General features: G+C 47.5%; 2 protein-coding genes across 3 annotated transcripts; one reads left to right on the forward strand and one right to left on the reverse strand.

The window, feature by feature from the left end:
* The first annotated feature begins 2,325 nt into the window (after window positions 1-2,325).
* CMTR1 (cap methyltransferase 1) lies at window positions 2,326-20,101 on the forward strand. The gene is made up of 25 exons (XM_053460599.1): window positions 2,326-2,449; window positions 4,571-4,691; window positions 6,509-6,650; window positions 7,110-7,248; window positions 7,457-7,615; window positions 8,073-8,165; window positions 9,269-9,340; window positions 9,874-9,968; window positions 10,165-10,237; window positions 11,431-11,629; window positions 11,882-12,000; window positions 12,344-12,440; window positions 13,344-13,476; window positions 13,770-13,949; window positions 14,104-14,160; window positions 14,667-14,724; window positions 15,576-15,644; window positions 15,739-15,870; window positions 15,998-16,120; window positions 16,696-16,787; window positions 17,045-17,113; window positions 17,597-17,644; window positions 18,282-18,394; window positions 18,938-19,046; window positions 19,413-20,101. Exons 3-25 carry the CDS (start codon window positions 6,517-6,519, stop codon window positions 19,576-19,578), a joined length of 2,529 nt encoding a protein of 842 aa, XP_053316574.1. The 5' UTR covers window positions 2,326-2,449; window positions 4,571-4,691; window positions 6,509-6,516; the 3' UTR covers window positions 19,579-20,101.
* Window positions 20,102-24,035: 3,934 nt separating this feature from the next.
* Window positions 24,036-26,600, reverse strand: CCDC167 (coiled-coil domain containing 167). Of its 2 annotated transcripts, none has more exons than XM_053459755.1 (4): window positions 26,461-26,600; window positions 25,513-25,607; window positions 24,553-24,605; window positions 24,036-24,169 (listed from the first exon to the last, which is right to left on the reverse strand). In XM_053459755.1, exons 1-4 carry the CDS (start codon window positions 26,500-26,502, stop codon window positions 24,066-24,068), a joined length of 294 nt encoding a protein of 97 aa, XP_053315730.1. In that variant the 5' UTR covers window positions 26,503-26,600; the 3' UTR covers window positions 24,036-24,065. The 2 variants fall into 2 exon arrangements, with proteins under 2 accessions (XP_053315730.1, XP_053315731.1); XM_053459756.1 differs by having other exon boundaries at window positions 26,351-26,485.
* Window positions 26,601-26,894: the final 294 nt, after the last annotated feature.

Below are 26,894 nucleotides of genomic sequence, written 5' to 3' on the forward strand. Positions count from 1 at the left end.
ACATCCCTTTTTCTTATGGACCACGCTCAATTAATAGACAAGTGTGGATGGAAAAGCTGCCAGCTACCCAATAAACAGGACATTTACGAGATCATAAATCTTGTTTGCCAAGACTCTCCTGGGAAATTCAGGACAGTTGTTGGCAACGATGTAAGTCATAGTGTATAAGTCATCCTTAGCATGAATTCTTCCACTGAGTGTAAAAACCTCCTCTCTGTTGTGGTAACGAGTTAATGCATTAAATCATCTGAGATGGGGCACCCAACTAACTTCCCCCATCTTCACTGGGTTTTTAACCGTTTGAGATGAGTGACTGGTAAAAAAAAGGACAAGGGATGTAAAAAAAAACAAAAAACATTAAAATTTCTAAAATAAAGGCAGCTTTTGATTATTATGAGGCTTGCTTTTTGACAGTTCTTTTTAGCTTGTATCGTAGTGCGATCTAAAATGTAAATTCGCTGGGGAGACCTCTAGTGGCCACATTATAAAACTGCACCAAATTACACAAGTAGGGCTTTCTTTTGGACCCATATTCATAAATGTAAGACATTATTTTGTTTTATTAAAATTAAAAAAGGCAAATAAAATGATTGGTTTTTTAAGCAGTTTAAAAATAATATGCAAAATATATTTATTAACCTGCCTTGATTTAGAACCCACCCTATATGTCCAGGATTTTCAAAAAAACTACTTTATGTTCAGTGATATGACATAAATTGGTTCATTGCCCCTAATTCAAATTACTCTTTTTTTTTTTTTTTTTTTTTTTTTTTTTAAATAGTCGATCCGGCATAATTTTTATTGGGTTTTTTTCACTCTCTGTATCAGAGAAGATTGCACAATGTTTAGAGATCCAGTTTGGTCATTTTTATTCACCATTAATCGCCAAATGACCCCTATCTGTCCCAGTCATAGCTAAACAAACATATCTTATATACAAAAAAATAGTTTTTTTGGATACTAAGTAACCAAAAACTGTTTACTCGTGCGTCACATTGTATTTATCTTTCTACTGATTTTATTTTATTTAAGGCGGGGAAACCTGATGAAACCACTTGGCAGCTTGAATATTTTCTGACGGGCAGGGGGGAGAAGGTCGCGTCCGCGTAACCCTGGCTTGACGTGGTCTGGCCGCCGGGGTCGTCCCTGCTTTGATTTTTTTCTTCCTTCCAATGATTTCATCTTAAGAGACCTGAAAAAAACAAACTAAAGAGCTGTCCGGTATTCTTGCTGATTCTGTCCTCAAGCTGATGAAGGAAGGCGATTGGTTGACGATTTGGAATTATTCTACGGAATATAAACGGGACCCGGTGTCTCTTACTAACACCGCCGGGACATTAAAGGTGCAGTTCCAACTACTCTGCTGAATGCCACGCCTTTAGAACTAAACACCATGCCTAGGGCTCTTCCCAGACACAATGCTTAAGCATTCATTATTTTGACATGTGACATAAAAGACAATTACACAAAAAGAGAGGTTGGAATGCAGCACTCAGCAGTGAAATGGTGCACGAGCCAGGGTACCACCAAGTCCCTCAATAAATCCAAAATAAAGAAGCAGAGGCTCAGCACTTCAAATAATAAGGTGAAATAAACTCACCTTATTATTTGAAGTGCTGAGCCTCTGCTTCTTTATTTTGGATAAAAGACAATTACTGATAGGGTGTTGCCATAGAAGCCTAAAAATTGGCCTTAAACATTGTTTCTATATTAAAAATCTAATCGCAGATCAGCTAAACGTAGAAAGATAGATCAGACACGTCCGGTCGCCCATTTTTTTCTGGCTGGAAATAGCATGTGCCCCATGACACCCACTGACATCAGGACCACCTACCCGCATCCCGATAAGGGGTCTCCAGAAAGTTCCCTGGTGTGCTAATGCCTATCCTCCGGTGCCAGCATGTGTTGTGTCATTTATTTTCACTAACCGCTATTCAGCGCTACGGAATGTGCTGGCGCTATAAAAACAAACGTGATGTAATCTCTGGTATGTTTTAATTTCCTCATTGTATGAAACAGGATTTGATCTACGCTCTATAGAGCTGAAATAATGTTTGTCTAAGTGGAACGGCACCTTTATTAGACGAGGGTCAAATGGGGTCGGCTGGGAGGAGGAGAATTCCCTCATATCTGCCTCCCAGCGGACACCGTTTGCCCCTCTTTACCTTAGCTGCACACACACACACCTTAGGAGCGATTAATTGCCCCAGCTCAGTCCTCGTGCAGAGTATACGTCCTGCCACTAATGCCCCAAGGCGGGAACCTTGCCATTTCTCTGCGCAGGCACACGGCGGGACGCCCGGTTACGTCACTAGTGCGCGCCAGGACAGGGGAAGGACCCCGCTGCAGCCTGAGCAGTGAAGTAAACAGAGGAGAAACGAAACTGCAGAGCGGCGTCTGGAGAGCGGAGTCTTTACGTGCAAACTGCCCCTACACACCGGCCCCTGGGGTAACTACACACAGACTGTGCACCTCACTATCTGCCGGGGAGTCAACGGGGGTAAATTCCTCTCCTTCTTCTTGGTAAACCCTTAGGGGTAAATTCATGTGCTTCCCCTTTTGGTATAGCCGATGTGCCCAAAGGGGTATTTTCATGTGCCTCCCTCCTCGCAGTATACCCCAAGGGCGTCTGCCACAACCTCCCCTTTCTGGATAAATCCCCCAAATTCCTGTGCCACCTTCCTTGGGATATACCCTGAGGGGGGACATTTCTCTGCCACCCTCCTTGGGATATACCCTGAGGGGGGGGACTTTCTCTGCCACCCTCCTTGGGATATTCCCTGGGGGGGGGACTTTCTCTGCCACCCTCCTTGGGATATACCCTGAGGGGGGGGACTTTCTCTGCCACCCTCCTTGGGATATTCCCTGGGGGGGGGGATTTCTCTGCTACCATCCTTGGGATATACCCCGAGGGGGAAATTCCTGTGCCACCTGATACTAAGTATATCCCCTGTGCCCTCTTGCTAGGGGCAGCTGTGACACCCGATACTAGGCATATTTCCAGTGCCCTCTCCCTAGGGGCAGCTGTGACACCCGATACTAGGCATATTCCCAGTGCCCTCTCCCTAGGGGCAGCTGTGGCACCTGATACTAGGCATATCTCCAGTGCCCTCTCCCTAGGGGCAGCTGTGACACCTGATACTAGGCATATCCCCAGTGCCCTCTCCCTAGGGGCAGTTGTGACACCTGATACTAGGCATATCTCCAGTGCCCTCTCCCTAGGGGCAGCTGTGACACCTGATACTAGGCATATCCCCAGTGCCCTCTCCCTAGGGGCAGTTGTGACACCTGATACTAGGCATATCCCCAGTGCCCTCTCCCTAGGGGCAGCTGTGACACCTGATACTAGGCATATTTCCAGTGCCCTCTCCCTAGGGGCAGCTGTGACACCCGATACTAGGCATATTCCCAGTGCCCTCTCCCTAGGGGCAGCTGTGGCACCTGATACTAGGCATATCTCCAGTGCCCTCTCCCTAGGGGCAGCTGTGGCACCTGATACTAGGCATATCCCCAGTGCCCTCTCCCTAGGGGCAGTTGTGACACCTGATACTAGGCATATTCCCAGTGCCCTCTCCCTGGTGGCAGCTGTGACACCTGATACTAGGCATATCCCCAGTGCCCCCTGATGGAGATCTTACAGTTTTACATCATTTTTATTATAAGAATGAACAGAAAAACAATCTGTTTGGACCCGTATCTCCCTGGTCGTGTTACGCTTGTTTCGCTATATCTCTAATCTCTGTCCGGACGATCGCGGGGTTACAGCGTTAGATTATTTACTGACGTTCATGCATCTCCGTGGTACGGAACGCACATTCTCTCCAACACATTAATCTGACATCCGGACCGCTCTCTCTAACGTATTTTACAAGCCATCGAATACGTTGTGTCTGAAGCGACTCCCTGTACATCCTCAAAGCTGTTTCTCGGGGTTAATTGTATTACGTTTTGTGTACACTTTGTAACTGTGTAAGTAGCGGGTTTATTGGGAGTCTCCTGGTACTGCAATGTGTGACGTCTTCGTTCTAAGATCATAGAGCCAGGTTTGCCGTCATTAAATGATAAAAGTAAATGGTAATACTGACCGCTTTATCCTAAACGAGTCTCCGCTAATACCTTTCTCATTGCTGATTGGCTGGAGCCAGACTAGCAAATCCCGCCCCTACATTTGTGTTGTTTAGAGTAACGCGTGGGTTGTTACTTTTTATTGTCAACATATTTGATACTTTGTAGCGTGAGCTCGCATCCACAAGAAGTGGAGCCTCATTGAAAGTCTGTAAACATTGTGTACTGGGACCTGTATTAACTGTTTGTTTTCCCTTGTCTGTATAATAAGGAAATGCGGTTACATCACAGGAAAATGATTCTTTGAGACAATTGTTTGTGTTAACGCTGATGGAAAAGTCCTGGATGCCGTGAACTTGTACCGCAGCAGCCGTCACAGTGTAACTTTGTTTTAGGAATTGTATCTGTTGTAATGTTTATCTACGTAACGTTCAGTAAAATATATTACTTCTCTGTAAGTTCTACTGATTGCTCTCTCTATGTCCCCCCCACCTCCCAAAAACAGAACTCGGAAGTTGCCAAGATGTTGGTGAAGTCCTGAAAGAGCAAGCTGAAGATACTTGTTGTCCGCCGCTGACCTAGGGGTGGTGAATATTTGTGGAGCTGCCCAGCATCCCATGAGCAATGTGAGTCACTTGTTTAGAATGGACAAAGCAGTTATGTAACACATTGAAGTTGGTCTGAACTATAATAGTCCCGAAGATTATGTGCATCTACTATACGCTTACATGCTCCCACTTTTGGTTAGTTCTCTGAAGCGTTAATAAAGATGTTTGTGCGTCGTGTTTGCATTTCTGTAATTAGCTTTTTCGACACTTGTTTAGTGTATAAACGCTACCATTCAAAGGTTTGGGGTCACTCAGCTGTTTTCATGGAAAACAAGGGCATTTCTGGCAGTAATATACCGTATTGGCTCGATTAGAGGCCGCACACGAATGTAGGCCGCACCCTAAAAGTTAGGTGCTTTTCTAAAGAAAGTCTATACTTAGTAAAAAAAAAAAAAAAACATAGAATAGATATACTGCCACTCTGCCTTCCCCCCAATATATACTGCCACTCTGCCCTCCCCCCAATATATACTGCCACTATGCCCTCCCCCCAATATATACTGCCACTATGCCCTCCCCCCTATATATACTGCCACTATGCCCTCCCCCCTATATATACTGCCACTATGCCCTCCCCCGAGATATGCTGCCACTCTGCCCCCCGAGATATGCTGCCACTCTGCCCTCCCCCGAGATATGCTGCCGCTCTGCCCCCCCGAGATATGCTGCCGCTCTGCCCCCCCCCGACTTACCAAAGCAGACTTCCAGGTGTCTTGCGGCAGGGGACTTCTACGCAATACGCGTAGACAAAGGAGATTGTTAAAGCACATCGAGCAGACGTGCCGGAGGTTGTATACGCTTGCATCGCCGCAGCCGGTTAACGTCTGCACGATGCGCTTACACAATCTCCCGTGCCGGCACTCCCCCTGTGGAAAGTGCTGGCAGGGGAGGCTGTCTCAGCGTCTTGGAGAGTAGGCCGGACCCCCACTTTAAAGACTTAAAGTGTGTGTGTGTGGGGGGAGTGCGGCCTATACTCGGGCAAATACGGTAATTGCAAAAGGGTTTTCTAACCATCAGTTAGCCTTTTAAACTTAAACTTGGGTCAGCGAACACAACGTGCCATTGGAACCCAGGAGTGATGGGAGTGGTAAAAGGCCATTGGAACCCAGGAGTGATGGGAGTGATAAAGGGCCATTGGAACACAGGAGTGATAAAGGGCCATTGGAACCCAAGAATGATGGGAGTGATAAAGGGCCATTGGAACACAGGAGTGATGGGAGTGATAAAGGGCCGTTGGAACACAGGAGTGATGGGAGTGATAAAGGGCCATTGGAACACAGGAGTGATGGGAGTGATAAAGGGCCATTGGAACACAGGAGTGATGGGAGTGATAAAGGGCCATTGGAACGAAGGAGTGATGGGAGTGATAAAGGGCCATTGGAACACAGGAGTGATGGGAGTGATAAAGGGCCATTGGAACGAAGGAGTGATAAAGGGCTACAATACTGATTTGCAGCGTTAACCCTATCTGCACTGGATTTCTGATGTATTAACGTGTGTTTCATTGAGGAGCCAGAAAGGAAATCATGCGTAGAAAATGATAGTAAATATTTTAGAATGTTGGTGTCATTTGCCCCTTTGTTGATTCTGCGATAACTGTTGTCTGCTTGTGTCAGATTTTTTTAATAGGCCAACATTCTCTCGCATGAATAGAATAAATTGAATACTCTGGGGAAGCATGCATCTGAAACGGAGAACATGATCCATTGATGATCCGTCTTCCCCGTTTATAGTGCAGAATTACAGTGTTGCAGACAGACATTTATTTTAATATTTCCATATTTCACTGTAATCATGGATGTTCTACTGAATAGCAACTGTTTTTTACCTTCCAGTGCTGAAAATGAAGAGGAGAGCTGAGCCTGAGCCTCAGAGCCGACAGAAGAGGCGTATTGAAGAACTTGGCCTTAATCTGAGCTCAACTTCAGATGATGACACCCAGTACAGCAACCATGGCACTCAAGGTGGGTCTGCCTGGTTTTCTCAAACTGTGTTCCTGAGTCAGCGCTTAAAAGACCTTCTCCATTCCCAGCATACAGGCATCACACACCACAGCATAAAGTCCATAATCCAAGAACAGCAGCAGAATATCCAGATACATCGAGACCGTTAACTGCCATGCTGCGGTGTAATAACAATGCAGCGAGTAACACATGGGAAGTTCTATAACCTGCAAACCTACGGCGGGTAAAAGCTTAACGCCAGCGTTATGGCACGGAAACCGTCACCAGAATACTGTGATTATTGTGTTAATGTTATTAGCTGCATGACAAAAAGCAATCCTGCAATAAAATGAATTACTATGACGGTGGATCGGTATTTCACAAAGTCTTATTTTATTGTTGCGGTTTCGCTCGGTAGCGTTTGAATGTTATTATTATTTGGACATTTTGTAAGCCTGCTTATAGTTATGCCTGGTTTTCCAGAGTCTTCTAGCAGTACCAGCTCTGACAGTGACAGCGATGAGAAGCGGCCCGTGTTTGGGTCTATGGCTAAAGAGACTGGATCTGAGCCCCTGGCAGAAGGGTCTTCCTCCCGCTACTCCATGTTTAACAGCGTCTCCCAGAAGCTTATGGTAACCCATAGCTCGGTCACGACTGCGGCCTTTTATGGCCAGTAAATTGTATTTTATTATTAGAATTTCTGATATTTTTGTATATGTTTATGCAAAATGTAAAATGTATTAATCGGTATCAACAGAAATCTTCCGCTATGCCTTAAACTAACAAACAAACAGAAAAAATGTAAAGCACTTTTTTTTTTTTTTTTTTTTTCGCTTTCAGGCTAAAATGGGTTTCCGCGAAGGAGAAGGTCTAGGAAAATTTGGCCAGGGCCGAAAGGAAATTATCGAAACGTCCAAGCAGAGGGGCCGCAGGGGTCTGGGGCTGATCCTAAAAGGCTTTGAGAAGGATTTAAACGTGAACTGGAGGGATGAGCCTGAGGTGAGTCCCCGCTCAGTGAGATTAGACTCCACAAACACCACCGAGTATTGCTAATCTGTAAAACTTCGCTTATTAGTAATTCTTATTATATGTGTTGGCGCCTTGGAACGTTAGCTGTGCAGACGAGACATTCCTGCTTTGGTGAATGTGTATGGCACATAATCACACACAACCTGTAGCGCAATATAGCCAGGAGGTAACATTACCTTGCACCAGGAGTTACATAGCGGTCTTACTTTAAGGCTAATTTTTTATTTACTTATTGATGGAAAATGCTTGTATCTTTGTAATTAACTGGAACAAAAAAAAAGTTTTATTTACTTTGTCACTTCCTATTTATTTGCGTTTTGTTCCAGGCAGTCGTTATCTTGGTGTTTCTGGACGCATCGGGTTGCCAGCTGGCTCCGCCACGAGTCGCTGTATAAATGCTGGAGATTAATTTGTGTAATTGTTTCAGGCCACGGCTTATGAGGAGGTGGACTGGTTCCCAGAATGCTCTACAGAAATCCCAGATGCTGATGAACTGTCCGATTGGATGACCGTGGGGAAGGTCAGTCAGCGTCTGGATATGCGGGGAGGAAATAAAATACACATTAAATAATGCTGATAATAGCCGCAGTTCATGGTTTACTTACCTTTCCCTTCCTACCACCAAACATCCTGACAGTCCCGGGTAGCGTTGCCGGTAAGGTGTAGGCTAGGATTATAAATGTTTAAAGCTGTACCCCAGGAAACCTCCTGGAAAAAAGTGCATATTAACCCCTTAATGACAAAGCCCGTACGGGCTCAAAATGCATTGTTTTCAATGGGTTTTGGGACTGCCCATTGTCCTTAAGGGGTTAAATAAGTACTTTCATATAAATTCTTTAAACCTTTAAACAAAAATAATGGGAGAAGCTGCAACTCCAGAGCTGCAGTAGGGGCACCTCCTCCATGGTCTGTCGCTTCGCTCCACTCTTTAATATTTTTATACCCTCACAATGTTCATGCACTGAAATATGGATTGGAAATCGGTGTCTGAGTTCTCTTGTTCTTTTAAACGGTTCAGCAGCTTTTAAGTACGAAAGTTCACTCGCCGGGCCCTGGTTTTTATCCGGGGTATTTGCCAACTAGTCCCCCGTCTTGAAACGCTCTCTCTCTTGCGCTGCCACAATCTGCTCGGTTGAAATGGTTTTACCCCCTCTGTGTAGAGCCCAAAATACCCGTATTTGCTTGACCTTCATCCCCCTCGCCAGTTGCCCCTTTTGTTGTTGTTTTTCGGCGCCTTTTCTAAATTCTAGGTCAGGATGATTAATAAAATATAAGGAAAAAAATTCCTAAACTATGCTGAAGTATTTAAAAAAATGTCATTTAACAATGAAATGACTGCTAGTTTAATGTAACGGGACAGGGCTTGGACAGGGCATTTAAAACTCATCTCCTGCCATGTTCTCTCTCCACTCCCTCGTCCTATCACCGATCCGCTTTCACGTTTGGATCTTTACCGTTTAATACAGTGTGAGATGTAAAGCTGGGAACTGACCTGGGGTCCCTGGCTTCTAGGAGCCAAGTTAGTTCATTTCAGTAAATGATTTTCATGATTGGCATTAATGGAGCGCCCGTGTTTTACATCGTTCATCATGTAAGGATTATGAGATTGTTCTCTCATTGCAGAGGAAGCTAATCATTGACGATGAGACGGAGTTCTGCAGGGAGAAGCTTCTTCACAGCCTCCTGGACTGCAAGGTGAGAAAGTCGTGAGAAGGAGGAACGTGACAGCCGACGGCCATCGTCTGCAAGATCCCCGTTTATCTGGATATCATTTTCTGAATTGCTCATTGTAAATACTGACATGGAATAGTAAAATGCTGCCGGTGAGGGTGAGGAGCTAGCTGGCGGTTGAGAAAGGCGCTCGGAGCAGAGACGTGGCAGGAGAAGGCGTTTTAAAAAGCCCGTACTAAATCGAATCTAACACGCCATCATCGGGCGCCTCAGGGATGCCGAGGGCCGAGGCCGCATGCCCAGTTGAGGTTGGGGGGAAATGTAACTGGTTCCTGCCCTTCCTGGATAGATCAAACTACCTTTCCCTCTCTCTGCGCTGCCAAATAAAACAGATATTTTATACATGAGTATGAATGAACTTCCATGCGCTGGTATTCTGCACGTTTGATGCCGCAGCGTATTGGTTATATATTTGCCTGCTAATGTGCAAGATGCCCCTCTCAGCGTGGGGTGGGGGGTACGCTGAACACGGAATATCTAAACATGTTTATTTGCAGAGTGCATTTGATGAGCTGGAAGGGGAAGAAATGAGGAGAGCGAGGACGCGTTCCAATCCCTACGAGATGATTCGTGGCGTCTTCTTCCTGAATCGGTAATTGTATAATTATCACGGAAGCTGCTTTCAGATAAGCCCACTTCATCGCTTGCCTCCTGCGCTGTCACAGCGTGTCCCGGCGGTAATTCATGGAAATATACCCCACATTCCTGCTATCAGACCCACATGCTTATTACATCCCTAAAGGGACGCCATGTCTGTTAACCAGATCTTGCTTTTGATTTCTCTTCAGGGCAGCCATGAAGATGGCCAACATTGACCACGTGTTCGATTACATGTTCACCAACCCGAAGGATGCAGAGGGGGTGAGAGAGAGTTTCTGTCCCGCATTTATTAGGCGACTTACTTACTATCTGCCTGCCCTGCTTTCTGTACCAGTGCTGACATCTCAATCTGGTCGGTGCGGAGGGGACTGATGAGAGCCGAGTTACCCCCCATTTACTGACGGAGGGGCGTAGTGGAGCGCCTGTCTTTTCTTTGCCCCCCCGCAAAGGGGGTAACAAAGGGCTTAAGCAATAAAGGAGTTTTTTCATTTCATGACACATAAAGAGTGAGAGATTTTCTGTTCTCAGCCAGACTTCAGGTCGCCGCAGTAAATTCTTTTACTTCTTATTTACCGATTCTTGCGTAATAGAGAGCAGGAGGTCTTGGAATCTCTGATTGGTGGATCTTGTTGGTGATCCATCTTCATGCTGGTTATTTTTTTTACAATTAGTTATAGCAGCGTTTCTTTACTGCCCATAAACCGCGTTGGTTATAAAGTTATCGGCCTCTCTGAGTTGGACTCAGAAGATGAAGAGAGAACTCATTGAGTGTAAAGCTGTGCCGACGATACGCCGGCACTCTCAGCGCCTTAATCCTTGTGTTTGGGACTCTCCGCATGTTAACGTGTGCTTGCTGCACCGCTCTGACTCTCCCCGTGTTAACGTGTACTTGCCGTTCTGACTCTTAGCGTGTTAACATGTGCTTGCCGTTCTGACTCTTAGCGTGTTAACGTGTGCTTGCCGTTCTGACTCTTAGCGTGTTAACGTGTGCTTGCCGTTCTGACTCTTAGCATGTTAACATGTGCTTGCCGTTCTGACTCTTAGCGTGTTAACGTGTGCTTGCCGTTCTGACTCTTAGCGTGTTAACGTGTGCTTGCCGTTCTGACTCTTAGCGTGTTAACGTGTGCTTGCCGTTGTGACTCTTAGCATGTTAATGTGTGCTTGCTGTTCTGACGCCTAGCGTGTTAACGTGTGCTTGCCGTTCTGACTCTTAGCGTGTTAACATGTGCTTGCCGTTCTGACTCTTAGCGTGTTAACATGTGCTTGCCATTCTGACTCTTAGCATGTTAACGTGTGCTTGCCGTTGTGACTCTTAGCATGTTAATGTGTGCTTGCTGTTCTGACGCCTAGCGTGTTAACGTGTGCTTGCCGTTCTGACTCTTAGCGTGTTAACGTGTGCTTGCCGTTCTGACTCTTAGCGTGTTAACGTGCCTTTCGTTCACTGCTGTTCCCAGAAACCGAAGCTGAAGGACAGGGACTCGGAGCTGCTTTATTTTGCGGATGTCTGTGCCGGCCCCGGGGGCTTCTCGGAGTATGTGCTATGGAGGAAGAAATGGCACGCCAAGGGCTACGGGATGACCCTGAAGGGGCCAAACGACTTCAAGCTTGAAGATTTCTACTCTGCATCAAGCGAGCTCTTTGAGCCGTACTACGGTGAGTCTGGGGGTTCTGCTCTCGATGAGGACGCTTCTAAGACACCAGAATAAGGTGGTCATCTAGCGTGTTATTGGTAAATATTACTTTGAGAAGTTGTAGTAATGAACAAACAAAAACCTCTGACATTTGTGAAAAAGAAACTGTTGAGCCAGACCACAATATTCTACACAGTTCATTGAGATTCCATTGAGATGCACGTTACCCTCCCGCCTCACCGCGGGTATTCTCACTGTCTTTATCCATCTGCAGGTGAGGGGGGGGTGGACGGCGACGGCGACGTAACGCGCCCTGAAAACATCACGGCTTTCCGCAACTTCATCCTGGACAACACGGATCACAAGGGCGTGAACTTCATGATGGCTGATGGGGTACGTAGTCCGCGTGACAGAGCGCCTCCTCAAATTCTGTCTGAAAATCTGTCTGACGTTTCCTGCAGATCGGCCCCATTCGGCCCCCGTCTAGTTCTTCTGCTGTAAAGACTCAAACCTTAATCAGTCGTTGGATTCAGGAGCCGTATGCCTACCCCATGCATGTTTAATACCCTCACTGTGTTATCCTCAACCACCTCTGCCTGGAGGCTGTTCACTTTAGGGTCTATTACCCTCTAAAGGATGTAAAGCTGAATCTCACTGTAAATGTACCCCGGTAAATATCCGTCCCTTATGGTTGCACGTCCGTGGAGTCCGTCAGTAAGGGTCTGCTGTTTCGCAGGGTTTCTCCGTTGAGGGTCAAGAGAACATACAGGAGATTCTCAGCAAACAGCTGCTTCTGTGCCAGTTTCTGGTGGGGCTCTCCGTGATCCGGACAGGTAACGTCCTAACGCCCCTCCAACCCATCCGGCACCGCTGGCCGCGCGCTCGCTGCTCGCCTAATCGCTTCCACGTGCAGCAGATTCTCTCGGAACAACGGGATCATAGAATGTTCTGTTCTTCATACGCGACTGAGAGATCTCAGCCTTAACAGGCGGATAAATCGCTGGAATCCCAAACATACGATAACCCCCCCCCCCAAAAAAACCTAAAAAGTTTAAATTGAGTTATAAATGTGGAGTTCAGTATTACAGGCGGACGGATCATATCTTCCAAGATTCCATATCACGCGTTTCCAGCGCGTTCTGAGCGTGTACCTGCCAACTTGCCTGTTACATTTTACGTTGAGCTGAATGTAACCCTCGCTGTGTATCCAGATTCCGGTAATCTGTCGCGGGATCCCCTTATTTATACCCCGGGGATTCCGGCCACCATAGACGCAGGGGTTCGGGGGGAATACACGTAGAGGATTTGCCGCTGTCTTGGGGGTCACGCATTTCTAATACAGACCGGTATCGAGTATTTAAAGTCTTCTGTACGCAGCAGACTCTCTCGGTCATCTGTGGCCCCCGATTGGACTCCGTCTCAGCTCTGTTAAGGAACCGGGGCCCTGTTCTAATTTCAGGGGTGTAACTAGAAACCACGGGGCCCTGGTGCGAGGATTGCCCCTGGGCCCCCCAACTTCACAACTGGCCTGTGCCATCGTTGGCCCCAAACAATTTGTCTGTGCCTTCTTTGCCCCCCCCCTCACTTCCAACATACGCTCTGGCACATGTATGTTAATACTGAAATGTATGTCATCCCCAGGGGTCAGTTAGCAGAAGACGACTCGCCCCCGAGTGCCGGTTTAATGCCCCGCATTGTCGCCTGGATGTCATTTTTCTGCCCTTTTTTTTTCCCAGGGGGTCATTTCATCTGCAAGACGTTTGATCTGTTCACCCCGTTTAGCGTGGGTCTCATCTACTTACTGTACTGCTGCTTCGAACGGATCTCCCTCTTCAAACCGGTGACCAGCCGGCCGGCGAACTCCGAGAGGTGAGCCGCCGAGCGCAGCATGCCGGCCTCCACTGCGGGTTCGCAGTAACGGCACCCGGGTTATTTGTGTTGGAATTAACCGCTTTCTGGATCTGTGTTTAAAGTGCAGAACGCGTCGTTTGATTTAAAGATAATATCTCATGCGCAGATATAATTTAAATCCCTGTTCCCGCCTTTAACTGGGAGGCTGTGCTATGGATGTACTACTCCCAGCTTTCCATAGACTGATAACCAAGCAGAAACTCGTACGTATCATTTAATAGTCTCGTGTTTCTCATCAACGTACCCCTCAGGTATATTGTTTGCCGCGGCCTGAAGACGGGGATCGAGGACGTGCGCAATTACCTGTTCACAGTGAACCTGCGGCTCAACCACCTGCGAAACAGCGACCAGGATGTGAACTTGGTGGTCCCGCTGGAGGTGCTGAGAGGAGACCGCCAGTTCTTTGAGTACATGGTCCGGTCCAATGAGAGGCGAGTAGCGACTGAGCAGCAGCGTGGTGGACGTTTCCAGTCAATTAGGGCAAAATCCTGATTTTTCTTTTTTCTTTAGTTTTCTGTTCTGGTTCCTTCAGTTTTATTTGACGGTTTCTCAGTCTTTAAAATGTTCTCTCTTTTTCCTCCCCAGGTACTGCGAGGTTCAGATAAAAGCTCTGGCTAAAATCCACGCCTTTGTTCAGGACTCGTAAGTAACCTCCTGCAGCGCTCGGGGGCGCGGGGGCCGCTGCTCTCGTATCTCACGTCGTGAAAGAAAAAAGTAGATTTGAATGGCAATCGAAGCTGCTGTGTGCAGGAGCCTCGTCTCGTTAATAACGCTGATATGCTAAAGAAATGAAATATATATATAGCCTTTTTATTGGTTTGCTGCAGTTGGGCCTTTTCTGTTGTCCGCAGCAATGGGTTCGGCAGACCGTTGGGTGATCGCGTTCTGCCATCATGAGTTTACCAAATCTTAACATTTTTCATATGAGAATTTTTTAAAAAAAGGGACAAATACGTTCGGGGGAGGGGATTCAGGGAGGGAGACGCCACAGAAATGTAAAGGGACCGCACAACTGTTTTATGCGTTAAAGTGCACATGCGGCTGGAGCGTCCCTTTTAAATAAATAAATACGATGCCCGGAACAGTTACTTTTTGTCGTATTGTCACTAATGTTGCCCCCGACTGTTTTTTTTTTATTTTCTTTGCAGGACCCTGAGTGAGCCTCGGCAGGCCGAACTACGGAAAGAGTGCCTGAAGATGTGGGGGGTGAGGAGCGGACCCCCTTGCTTACTGTAATTGTAATGGCTGGCTAACTATTGGATTTGTTTTAACCCCCTCCATACCATATGGACGTAACGAGAAGCCCACAAGGACGTTTCGCCCTCTTCCCGTATAAAAATAAATAAATACAGTGAGCTTGATGATGTCACTGTGACATCATTGGCATCAATAAGATCCTAAATTGATCTTTTTCCATAAAAATAACATTTAAAAAACAAAACAAAAGAGCCCTTACATTCCATTGCATGTAAAAGTTATACCCCCCCCTCTATTCACGATCCCCAAACCCCTTAAGCCTGAAGTATTAAAATATTACCCTAAAGGATGGATGTGGCTCTAGCACGGGGCGTGTGGGCTATGCCTGTGATGTTGCCGAACATTAATTTGGTCATCCGTGGCACGTGCTGTGTCGAAGACATGCTAAGAAAGTTGCAAACTAATAAGGTTTTTACATAGTAGCGCTTTTTTTTTTTTTTGGCGTCTTTCTATGATTCCAAATGAAAGCCCCGTTTTTGTTCTGAAAAAAAAATCATGTATAATTTGTACAGTTTCATCGTACGCAGTAAAAGGAGAATCTTAGTTAAATCAGCATGTGGTAAAAAAAACCAAAAAACCCCTTGGTATTGAAGGGGTTAATCCCTAAATCTATCCCAAACGATTGATTTTCCTAAAATGCTCATGTTTGCCGTAAATGGACGGAGGCGCTAAACACCAAAGGTCTGGTTAGGCGGCTGCTTCTCGCTCTTCTCACGGACGTTTTATATCGTTTCTATCATCCCCCGCGTTAACCCCTTAAAATGCACCCCTCCCCCAATCAGCCTCTCCGATGTTTTCAGGTCCCCGACCAGGTCCGAGTGGCGCCAACCAACAGCGATCCGAAGACCAAGTTCTTCCAGCTGATTCAGGTAAGCGTGTGGGGGGGGTTATTCTGCGAAGTCAGACCATATATTCAACTTATTTAACTCAAAAAAACTAACCAACCCGCCACCCCCCCCCCAGAGCCGGGACATCGATGTTTTCGCGTACAAGCCGACCCCGCTCACCACGAAGACCTTGGAGAAGCTGAGCCACGTGCTGGATTACCGGTGCATGGTGTCGGGGAGCGAGCACGTCTTCCTGCTGGGACTAGGGGTAACGTCTTCGTTTATATACCATGTATGATGCCGGGCGAGGATCACGCTAGCTGGGGGGCGAGGATCACGCTATGGGGGTGGATGTGTTCCGCATTTCACTTGCCCGTAACCCGCCGTCTCTCCAGCGCTCTCAGATCTACGCGTGGGGAGGGAAGCCCTCGGACCGCTGGACCAAACTCGACCTGAAGACGGAGCTCCCGCGGGACACGCTCCTGTCTGTGGAGATCGTCCACGAGCTAAAGGGAGAGGTGAGGAGCTGCGCATGGCCGTTTCTAAACGGAACTCTGTGCCGATGGGTTAAATAACGGGAGTCCTGCCCGTGAAGCGCTTACTTTCCGGGTACCTAAAGCTGTGATGATGAAATAGGTTTCCATAGAAACATAGAATATCCCAGCGGATGAGACTCGTTTCTCCTGCCGTAACGACTCAAACCTTAATCAGTCGTTGGTCTCGTCTCATGTTTAATACCCTCACTGTATTACCCTCTACCACTTCAGCTGGGAGGCTGCTGCACTTATCTACCACCCTCGCAGTAAAGTAAAATGGCAAAAATCATTTTATTATTATTATTATCATTATCTTGCACAGGTGTTGATGATGTTTCATTACAGATCCGCGAGTCACAGCAGTTGCAGCCGTCACATTAGCTGTAATGTTTTGGGGGTAAAAATCCTGTAATTGGAATAGAGATGGAGCTCCTGTGTTGTTTTCAAGGGTAGAAAGAGGCATAATACCCCCTTCCTTGGCTTCTGTTTGCAGGGGTAGAACGGGGTAGATTCTGCCCCGGGTTTCCCGGTTATTTACCCAATGTCTCTGTTTGCAGGGCAAAGCGCAGAGGAAGATCAGCGCCGTCCACATCCTCGACGCTCTGTTTCTGAATGGGATGGATGTTCGGCCGCAGCACTTCAACCAGAGGTGGGTCCGTTCTGTGCTTCTTTACTCCTCGATAAATATTTTATGTTCCGAATACGTTTCCTGAGGAGCGCGGTAACCCTTTCCGTTCTGGAGCTTTCCACATAAAGGATCTTTACATGGTGATTACAGCTTTATTAACCATCTCATTCTCTCTCTCTCTCGCTCTCTCTCTGTGTCTCTCTCTCTATGTTTCTATCTCTATGTTTCTATCTCTGTGTGTCTCTGTCTCTCTGTATCTGTCTGTCTCCCCACCCCAGGATACAGCTGGCAGAGAAGTTTGTGAAAGCCGTTTCTAAACCAAGCCGGCCTGACATGAACCCCATCAGGTAAGCGATACCTGCGCGGCGACCTCTGTGTAATACGAACAGGACAGGGAGCAGCAGAGATCGGGGCCGAAGCTGGGAGAAGTGGGGTATTCTATCCAGGTTGCCCCCTTTAGTCACCGTCCAGGTTAGTCCGTCCAGGTTGTAGCGTAATGTTCCGTCTCGTTTAGCGAATCAGCCCCTCTGCGCCCGGCTCCCGGCGACGTCACTGCGATATTGTGCTGCGCGCTTGGCGTCGGTGGCGAGGCTCCTTGGCGCTCGTGGGTTATAACAGCAAGTTTGCTACATAGTTTTAAGTTAAGGAACTGAGGCTATGTGGTCTGGCTCACTCCCACCACACTCGGCCGCTTAATTGGCACCGTTCAGTTACTTTGGAATTGGTGTAAAGCTGGCGCGTATCCCCACGGTGTGACCCGCCTGGCTTCTGGTGAGGTGCGGATGGGGGGGGTTGTTGTAAAATGAAATGGTTAATTTGGTCTGTTTCAGGGTGAAGGAAGTTTACCGGCTCGAGGAAATACAGAAGATCTTTCTAAGGTGAGTCCGCGTCTGCAGAATGCCCTCGTTACGGATTAATTCCAGTAATAAAAAGGAGAAATCATTCATACGGCAATAAATCGCTCCTCTTTTAACCCTTTACACGTCTGCACCCTCCTCCCCCCAAAGCGCATAAACATTTAAAGTCGTTGGCACCGTGCTGTATGCCGATCCGCAGCTTGTATCCGCGGGGGGGGGGATATTTGCTGATAATTTACAGGATTTGCAGCAATGCCGGCCAGTAAAGCTTGAATATTTCTTTGCGGGGAGAAATAGTCGTTTTAAACGACGTCGAGAAAAAACAAAGTCATTAAAATCGATTTCAGTTCTAATTCTTAGTCTGTCCTGAAAGTTAAATGGGGTGATGAGAATTACTGACACAAAGCTGTGGCCAGGGTGACCTTTAAAAAATGGCTGCCGAGGAGTCTCCCCCAAACCTTTGCAGGATAGCATGGCTCGGGTACCTATTTCTTCATACATTCCTCATACGTGTGCGAATGTCTCGGCCGCGGGGATCTCCCCCTTTCTCCGGCCCGGATCCCCCTCGATTAAATATTCCGACCCCTTCCATCTTCCTTTTGATAATCAGCGTTTTTTAGTAAAGTTACTCAAACTTTGTGGGTTTTTTTGTAATCAGGTTAGAAATGAAGATTATTAAAAGTTCCGGCAGCTTCCCCCGGCTCTCCTACACGGGAAGGGACGACCGACACTTTGTGCCCTGGGGGCTTTACATCGTGAAAACTGTGAACGGTGAGAGAACAGAGGGTTCGGGGGCTCGGGGGTAAATCCTGCAGGGAATTGGGGGTTCAAGAGACTTAAAGGGGTACGTTGGGAGTTTAAGGGCTCAGCCAGACCCGCATAATGTATAGTTCAGTTATTGATCCGGACCTCGGTAATGAGTAACTAAACCGTATACAGGGGAATAATGTATTAAACTACACATTATACAGGGCTGCGGGAGGTTCATTAAATCCTCCAGTAATTCCTGGGTTAGTGCATCGGGGCGTAGAGGGGGTGCGGGGGAAACGGACAGATAGTTCTGTAGACGGACGTGGGAACGGAGAGGAATATGTGGGGGCCGGGATTTGGAGCGATGCCCCCAGAAGTAAAAGACGGAATGGGGAGTGAGGGGATACTAGGGGTTAAGAGATTAAGGTGTAAATGGAGGGCAGTGGAATGTGTTGCAGGCTTTAGGGGGGCTTCTTGCAGAGGGGTAGTAGTTCGCTCGGGGTTTAGTTACTGGGTTGTTGTGGTAAAGAAAAGAAATAAAGACCTTTCCTCGTCTCACGACAGATCCGTGGACAATGGCGTTCAGCAAGAGTACCAATCGGAAATATTTCTACAACATAAAGACCAAAAAGTCCATATTTGAAGTTCCCGTGGAGTCGATTGCCCCGTTTCAGTAAGCGCGAGCCGCCTGCGATATGCTGCTTTTTTTTTTTTTAACCAGTTGTAGTTTTTATATAAAGTTTTCAGGCAGCCGCATATCAGAGTTCCTTCTGTTATCTGACCCCCGATTCCTTATCATACTGCCTGTGGGGAAACAATAGAATGGCTCAGTCTTAATTACCCAGCAGGACACTTTGCGCTGGGGGGTTATATTACTGTATGCAGAGATTAAAGCTTGAGGAGAATTTTTTTTCCGTGGCACGGCCCCTTTAAATACGGTTCTTGTTTAGCTCCATCTGATGACTTTTGTATCGAGGGGCCGGCTGGATTTCCAGCGATTTCCCCCCCCCATCTGACCGCCTCGTTCTTTTATTTCCAGCGTCTGCTACTTCGAGCGCCTCTTCTGGAACTGGAAGGACGAGGCGCACATTCAGGACTCCCGGAAACAGGACCCCGACTCCGAAAAGCTCTCCAAAGAAACCGTCCTGAATTTCATCCAGATGCACCAGCCCTGCGCTGCCTCCGGGGCCAGAGAGGATATATAGCGGTGGCCCGGAACATGGACAACAGAGACACGGAGAGTCAGCAGGTCGCTAACCGCCCCAGACATTATCACGGAGTGGCACATCGGGGGGGACCTGCCCTCCTCCTTATAGAGAGGCGCTCACCGCACTTTGGATAAACGGATTCATTGCTAAAACAGCAGATTTTCATTTTTAGCTCCGACGTACCTCCATCCATTATTTTTTTTTTTGGAGGGGGGGTGAGAATCATGATTTGTTTTTAATCCCCCTCTCTGTCAGCACAGAGAAAAGTTATGAAATCACCGGTAGCAGCAGATCCAAAATCAGGTAAAATAAGAGCGGAAAACTTCAAACCGCCTCACGGAGCCCTGCTTTGCTTCATCGTCAGACGTCTGATTTATTCCGCCCCCCCCCTCTATTTCTATTATGTTTTGGAATTTTGTGTCCTACAAATGATTTGGGTTCTGGATTTTAAGGACCGGATGGAAGCGATCAATGATATTGTCACAGAATCCAGGCACTAATAAAACCGCGGATTACTGCGCGCCATTTAGGAGTTTGTTCAGAAGCAAATGGAGGGGGGGTTCTTTCGGGACCACCTTTTGTTTGTCTTTGTAACCGGGGGGGGGTCGAGGGGGTTGGCAATTTCAAGCCCATCGCCATGTCTCGCTGGTTTATTCTTTATTATTTTTCCAAATATTAAGGATAAGCGCCAATCTCGTCGATATTAATGGTGGGAATGGGGTTTGTTGCACATAAAGTCCTGGATTAGGCGTTCTATTTTTTGCACTGTTTAGGAGATCAGACCCTGTGAGCCCCCCCTATACACTTCACTTCCTCGCTGTATTGGGGGGTGCTCATTATGTTTAATGGGACCCTGTACCCACATTACGCAGGAGGGGGGGGATCCCGCAACCCCAGAAATGAACCCTGGGATCTGATGCCCTCTGTACGCTGAGATACGGCATGCGTCCGCTTCTGTCTGCATTATGTGTTTAGATTATTAAACGGCTTCTGCTACGAACAGGAGAACATTCATGGTCCTCTCGTAACGACGATAGAGCTTTCTGATGCCTCCTATCGAGCCGTCGTACGGCAATATCCGGCGTCGTCTTCTATGGCCGTGAGCCTTTATATTATAGAGATATATATATTAAAGAACAGGGTTCCGTATTTCATGGCACTGGCTGGGTCCCTGACGCTGGGAAATGTGTTTGCAAAGACCACCAATAAACATTAGATAAATCAGTGAGCGGCCCCTGTATAATGTATAGATGAATCAGTGAACGGCCCCCTGTATGATGTATAGGTAAATCAGTGGACCGGCCCCCAGTATATAATGTATAGGTAAATCAGCGAGCTGGCCCCCTGTATAATGTATAGGTAAATCAGTGACCGGCCCCCTGTATAATGTATAGGTAAATCAGCGAACCGGCCCCCTGTATAATGTATAGGTAAATCAGCGAGCTGCCCCCCTGTATAATGTATAGATAAATCAGTGACCGGCCCCCTGTATAATGTATAGATAAATCAGCGAGCCGGCCCCCTGTATAATGTATAGATAAATCAGTGAGCTGGCCCCCTGTATAATGTATAGATAAATCAGTGAGCCGGCCCCTGTATAATGTATAGGTAAATCAGCGAGCTGCCCCCCTGTATAATGTATAGATAAATCAGTGACCGGCCCCCTGTATAATGTATAGATAAATCAGCGAGCCGCCCCCCTGTATAATGTATAGATAAATCAGTGACCGGCCCCTGTATAATGTATAGGTAAATCAGCGAGCTGCCCCCCTGTATAATGTATAGATAAATCAGTGACCGGCCCCCTGTATAATGTATAGATAAATCAGCGAGCCGCCCCCCCTGTATAATGTATAGATAAATCATCCAGCCGGCCCCCTGTATAATATATAGATAAATCAGTGACCGGCCCCCTGTATAATGTATAGATAAATCAGTGAGCTGGCCCCCTGTATAATGTATAGATAAATCAGTGAGCCGGCCCCTGTATAATGTATAGGTAAATCAGTGAGCTGCCCCCCTGTATAATGTATAGATAAATCAGTGACCGGCCCCCTGTATAATGTATAGATAAATCAGCGAGCCGCCCCCCTGTATAATGTATAGATAAATCAGTGACCGGCCCCTGTATAATGTATAGATAAATCAGTGACCGGCCCCCTGTATAATGTATAGATAAATCAGTGACCGGCCCCCTGTATAATGTATAGATAAATCATCCAGACGGCCCCCTGTATAATATATAGATAAATCAGTGACCGGCCCCTGTATAATGTATAGATAAATCAGTGACCGGCCCCTGTATAATGTATAGATAAATCAGTGAGCTGGCCCCTCTATAATGTATAGATAAATCAGTGACCGGCCCCCTGTATAATGTATAGATAAATCAGTGACCGGCCCCCTGTATAATGTATAGATAAATCAGTGACCGGCCCCCTGTATAATGTATAGATAAATCAGTGACCGGCCCCCTGTATAATGTATAGATAAATCAGTGACCGGCCCCCTGTATAATGGATAGATAAATCATTGACCGGCCCCCTGTATAATGTATAGATAAATCAGTGACCGGCCCCCTGTATAATGTATAGATAAATCAGTGACTGGTCCCTGTATAATGTATAGATAAATCAGTGACCGGCCCCTGTATAATGTATAGATAAATCAGTGAGCTGGCCCCTGTATAATGTATAGATAAATCAGTGACCGGCCCCTGTATAATGTATAGATAAATCAGTGACCGGCCCCTGTATAATGTATAGATAAATCAGTGACCGGCCCCTGTATAATGTATAGATAAATCAGTGACCGGCCCCTGTATAATGTATAGATAAATCAGTGACCGGCCCCTGTATAATGTATAGATAAATCAGTGACCGGCCCCCTGTATAATGTATAGATAAATCAGTGACCGGCCCCTGTATAATGTATAGATAAATCAGTGACCGGCCCCCTGTATATTGTATAGATAAATCAGTGACCGGCCTCCTGTATAATGTATAGATAAATCAGCGAGCCGGCCCCCTGTATAATGTATAGATAAATCAGTGACCGGCCCCTGTATAATGTATAGATAAATCAGTGACCGGCCCCTGTATAATGTATAGATAAATCAGTGACCGGCCCCCTGTATATTGTATAGATAAATCAGCGAGCCGGCCCCCTGTATAATGTATAGTTTCATCGTTGACTCTATTGTACCCGGTTAATGAAACACTCTTTGTATTAAGGGGGCCGTAGAGGAGGCACTCAGACATAGCGGACTCGTTTTGGGGTTTGTGCCCCAAAACGGACCCAATAACCTCTTATTAGGGGACTCATCCCGATGATCCTCGTTACTTTTTCTCAGGTGGGTAGCAAAGCCCGAGTGGGGGCTTCATGGACAAGACATCCGTTTTACAGAGTCCAAACAGAGTCAGTTTTATAAAAATAAATCGTAACTGCGGCTCACGAGACGGAATTCTGAGCGGCGGATCTACGCGCCCAGCCCCCCTAATTCAGTTACGCGGAGACCCCCGGAAGGTTCTGCTTCCCGCTGTAATGTAATTGGATGAACTGGACTAGATTGTAATCTATAGGCATAACGTACAGCTACTGAGCAGATCAGCCCCGCGGGGCGGCAGCCCATAGGCACGTCTTACCTGATGCTCCAACCTCCACCTCTCACGCCCTCCGGTGGTCTCTCCACCCAAAAGCTAATTTAATCTCTTCTGTAATATATTCCACCTCCTTTTAGATTGCAAGCTCCTTTCTTCCATCAGACCCCAAACTTCTCGGCGGTATCCGGATGTCCCTCGCCGGCGCGCATGACGCGATGAGACCGACAGGACGGAAAGAAGGACCAATAAGAGACATCTTGGTCCATAAATCTTTATTTTAAATGTTTCAGTTAATCGCTCGGTTCCAATAATATGGCTTTTGGGTTTTTTTTTAAGGCTGCGAGTAACATTTTCGCACTTATCACAAAATGCAGAAGAGACGCCCCCGACGGGCTCGTCAAGTACAGTCCAGGAACGATAAAGCACTTTGTGGCCCAAAGCGGCCCGATTTGGCGATTAAACCCCATTGATGGCTAACAGAAGAAGTGACGATTCCTGAAGTACAGACACCAGTCCTGTTTATTTTATATCCTACACACAGACACCGGCATCACCTCTTTGGACTGGATTTAGGCTGAAAAGTTACAAAGTAACATTAAATGTAACGCCTCGGGGGGGGGGGTCTGTCACCTAAACATGGCGTTTTTGACCTGCGCCGACGGGTCGTTTGCCGGCATAATAACCATATCTGTACATTCCTGGAGATCCCGAGCCCCCCGTCTGCCCACCGGTTCCTCCGTCAATGAGAAGGCACGGAAGAATCCCTGGAAGAAGCAAAGTAGTAGTCCTCGGCGGGGAGCCCGGGGGGCGTCCCGCGCCCACCTATTCCTGTCCGCACAAGAAGTCCCCCCCTCCTGGCAGCCAATGGGCACCATCGCCCCATCACATGGTGTAGCAGTAATACGCCAGGGCAAGAAGCAGGAAGATCGCCACCGACACCATCATGTTCTTCCGGTTCTCGTGACGCAGGGATTTCAGCTCCTTCTCTGTGAAAGACAACACGATACAAGTACTCAGTAATCCTCCCAGCAGAGGCGGTAGAGGGTAATACGGAGCGGCAATGTAAACATGTGCAGGATAGGCATATGGCTCCGTAAGACTGAGAAGGAGGTAAATAAGTGGAACAGCCTCCCAGCAGAAGTGGTAGAGGGTAATACAGTGAGGGGATTTTACATGTATGGAATAGACATACGGCTCCTGAATCTAAGAACGCCGTGCATTCTGGGAAGGAACGCACTTTATCGTTTTATATTCACTGAAAATGTAACAAGCGTTTTCCCAATTTTTGGGCTCACACAAAGTGCTGCTTTTTTTATTCTCTCTCGTAGAGGAGGGGCCGATGCCTAAACCAATGGCGGGGCTGACGTACCGTAGTGAGACATCCTGTTGGTCAGAGCGTTTTTTTCTTTTTCGAGTGATTTCCTGCAGCAAAAAAAGTTGTAAGACATTTAAACTTGGATCAGCGAACACAACGTGCCATTGGGACCCAGGAGTGATGGGAGTGATAAAGGGCCATTGGAGCACAGGAGTGATGGGAGTGATAAAGGGCCATTGGAACACAGGAGTGATGGGAGTGATAAAGGGCCATTGGGACCCAGGAGTGATGGGAGTGATAAAGGGCCATTGGAACCCAGGAGTGATGGGAGTGATAAAGGGCCATTGGAACACGGGAGTGATGGGAGTGATAAAGGGCCGTTGGAACCCAGGAGTGATGGGAGTGATAAAGGGCCGTTGGAACACAGGAGTGATAAAGGGCCATTGGAACACAGGAGTGATGGGAGTGATAAACAGTCTCTGTACCATTAGAATTAAAAATCAATTTCCGGCTACAATAGTCATTTACAACATTAACCCCGTCTGCGCTGGATTGCTGATCCATTTCATGCCATTTTAATGGACAAAATGTGCTTTCCACCCCAAACATTTGTATGTATTATATATATATGAAGGCGCGGTATACACACACAGGGCTCTGAGAGTAAACAGCCGTTCCCAACAACAACTTAACAACTTAAAGGGATGAAGCGCTAAATTATATATAAATAACTTGAGAGGGGGGAAGAGATGTTTAAATACATAAAGGGATTTGATAAAACACCGGAGGAGAAAAGTTACAAGAAGAGACCGGAATCTAACACTAGAGAGTCACAGCCTCCCAGCAGAAGTGGTAGAGGGTAATACAGTGAGGGTATTAAACATGCATGGGATAGACATACGGCTCCTGAATCTAAGACGAGACCAACGACTGATTAAGGTTTGAGTCGTTACAGCAGGAGACGAGCCGGGGGCCGGCGATAATTTTGTAGGCTGGGAGACGCGCTCCTCTCACCTCCCCTCCGCTGTCAGCTCCAGTTTGCGGAGTTTGAAGTCCACTTCGTCCAGGTTACTCCTGCAGGACGCCAGCTTCCCCTCCATGCTGTCTATCTGCGGGACACGGCGGGTGTTATACGGGCGGAGGGGGGATTTGGAACATATGTATGTAGTAGATATATAGGGGGGGGGGGGTGTAATGCATAACCACCCAGAATAAGCTGATACTGGCAGAGTGTCACTCACCCCTCAGACCCCTCGCCCAGTATCTGTCACTCACCCCTCAGACCCCTCGCCCTGTATCTGTCACTCACCCCTCAGACCCCTCGCCCTGTACCTGTCACTCACCCCTCAGACCCCTCGCCCAGTATCTGTCACTCACCCCTCAGACCCCTCGCCCTGTATCTGTCACTCACCCCTCAGACCCCTCGCCCTGGACCTGTCACTCACCCCTCAGACCCCTCGCCCAGTATCTGTCACTCACCCCTCAGGCTCCTCGCCCAGTATCTGTCACTCACCCCTCAGACTCCTCGCCCTGTACCTGTCACTCATCCCTCAGACCCCTCGCCCTGTATCTGTCACTCACCCCTCAGACCCCTCGCCCTGTATCTGTCACTCACCCCTCAGACCCCTCGCCCAGTATCTGTCACTCACCCCTCAGACCCCTCGCCCTGTATCTGTCACTCACCCCTCAGACCCCTCGCCCAGTATCTGTCACTCACCCCTCAGACCCCTCGCCCAGTATCTGTCACTCACCCCTCAGACCCCTCGCCCTGTACCTGTCACTCACCCCTCAGACCCCTCGCCCAGTATCTGTCACTCACCCCTCAGACTCCCACCCAGTATCCCTCACTCACCCCTCATTATAATATCGGCTTCCGCCATGACTGCAAGCCCCGTCACGCTGAACCAGCCAGGCGCTCACTAAGCATGATGGGAGTTGTAGTGCAGGGTCCCCGTCACTCACCTCCTTGGCCACACTGATCTTTTCCTTCTTTTTTTTCGCCATTTTCCTCCTTATCTGCCCGGCACACGTGTCCTTCCTGCAGCTCCAGTTACACGCGGACCGGAAGCGGCGGAAGCCGCCATGTTTGGTATGGGCACTTGATCCACTTTTTTCTACTTCATGTTTACTGTGGGCGAGTCCCACCAGGCGCCATGTTTAGTAAGGGCAGTGCTTAGCGCAGTGAATGCAGTATGCGGAGCGCACAGCTGTCCCCAACCGCTGAGTTTGGGACAAAATAGATGCTTTTCTCTTAATGCGAAGTTATAATTTCCAGAAGTGAAAGTTGCTGACTGACTACTAATCAAGACAAAGATCTTTGTGCACTCACATCATGCTCAGCCAACAGGCAGACACATATAATATGAACAATCTGCTTCCTGGCTGTGTGTTTGCAG

Source organism: Spea bombifrons, chromosome 3 (genome assembly GCF_027358695.1).
Source record: "Spea bombifrons isolate aSpeBom1 chromosome 3, aSpeBom1.2.pri, whole genome shotgun sequence".
NCBI lineage: Eukaryota > Metazoa > Chordata > Amphibia > Anura > Pelobatidae > Spea > Spea bombifrons.

Excerpts from the sequence above, each read along its gene's own strand:
- CCDC167 (XM_053459755.1), bottom strand. The coding sequence starts at position 26,502 with ATGGCGAAAAAAAAGAAGGAAAAGATCAGTGTGGCCAAGGAG. Across the intron at positions 25,608-26,460 it reads AGATCAGTGTGGCCAAGGAG|ATAGACAGCATGGAGGGGAA; the intron begins GTGAGTGACGGG and ends CGTGTCCCGCAG. Across the intron at positions 24,170-24,552 it reads CAACAGGATGTCTCACTACG|AGAAGGAGCTGAAATCCCTG; the intron begins GTACGTCAGCCC and ends TGTCTTTCACAG.
- CMTR1 (XM_053460599.1), top strand. The coding sequence starts at position 6,517 with ATGAAGAGGAGAGCTGAGCCTGAGCCTCAGAGCCGACAGAAGAGGCGT. Across the intron at positions 7,249-7,456 it reads GCGTCTCCCAGAAGCTTATG|GCTAAAATGGGTTTCCGCGA; the intron begins GTAACCCATAGC and ends TTTCGCTTTCAG. Across the intron at positions 19,047-19,412 it reads GAGTCGATTGCCCCGTTTCA|CGTCTGCTACTTCGAGCGCC; the intron begins GTAAGCGCGAGC and ends TTTTATTTCCAG.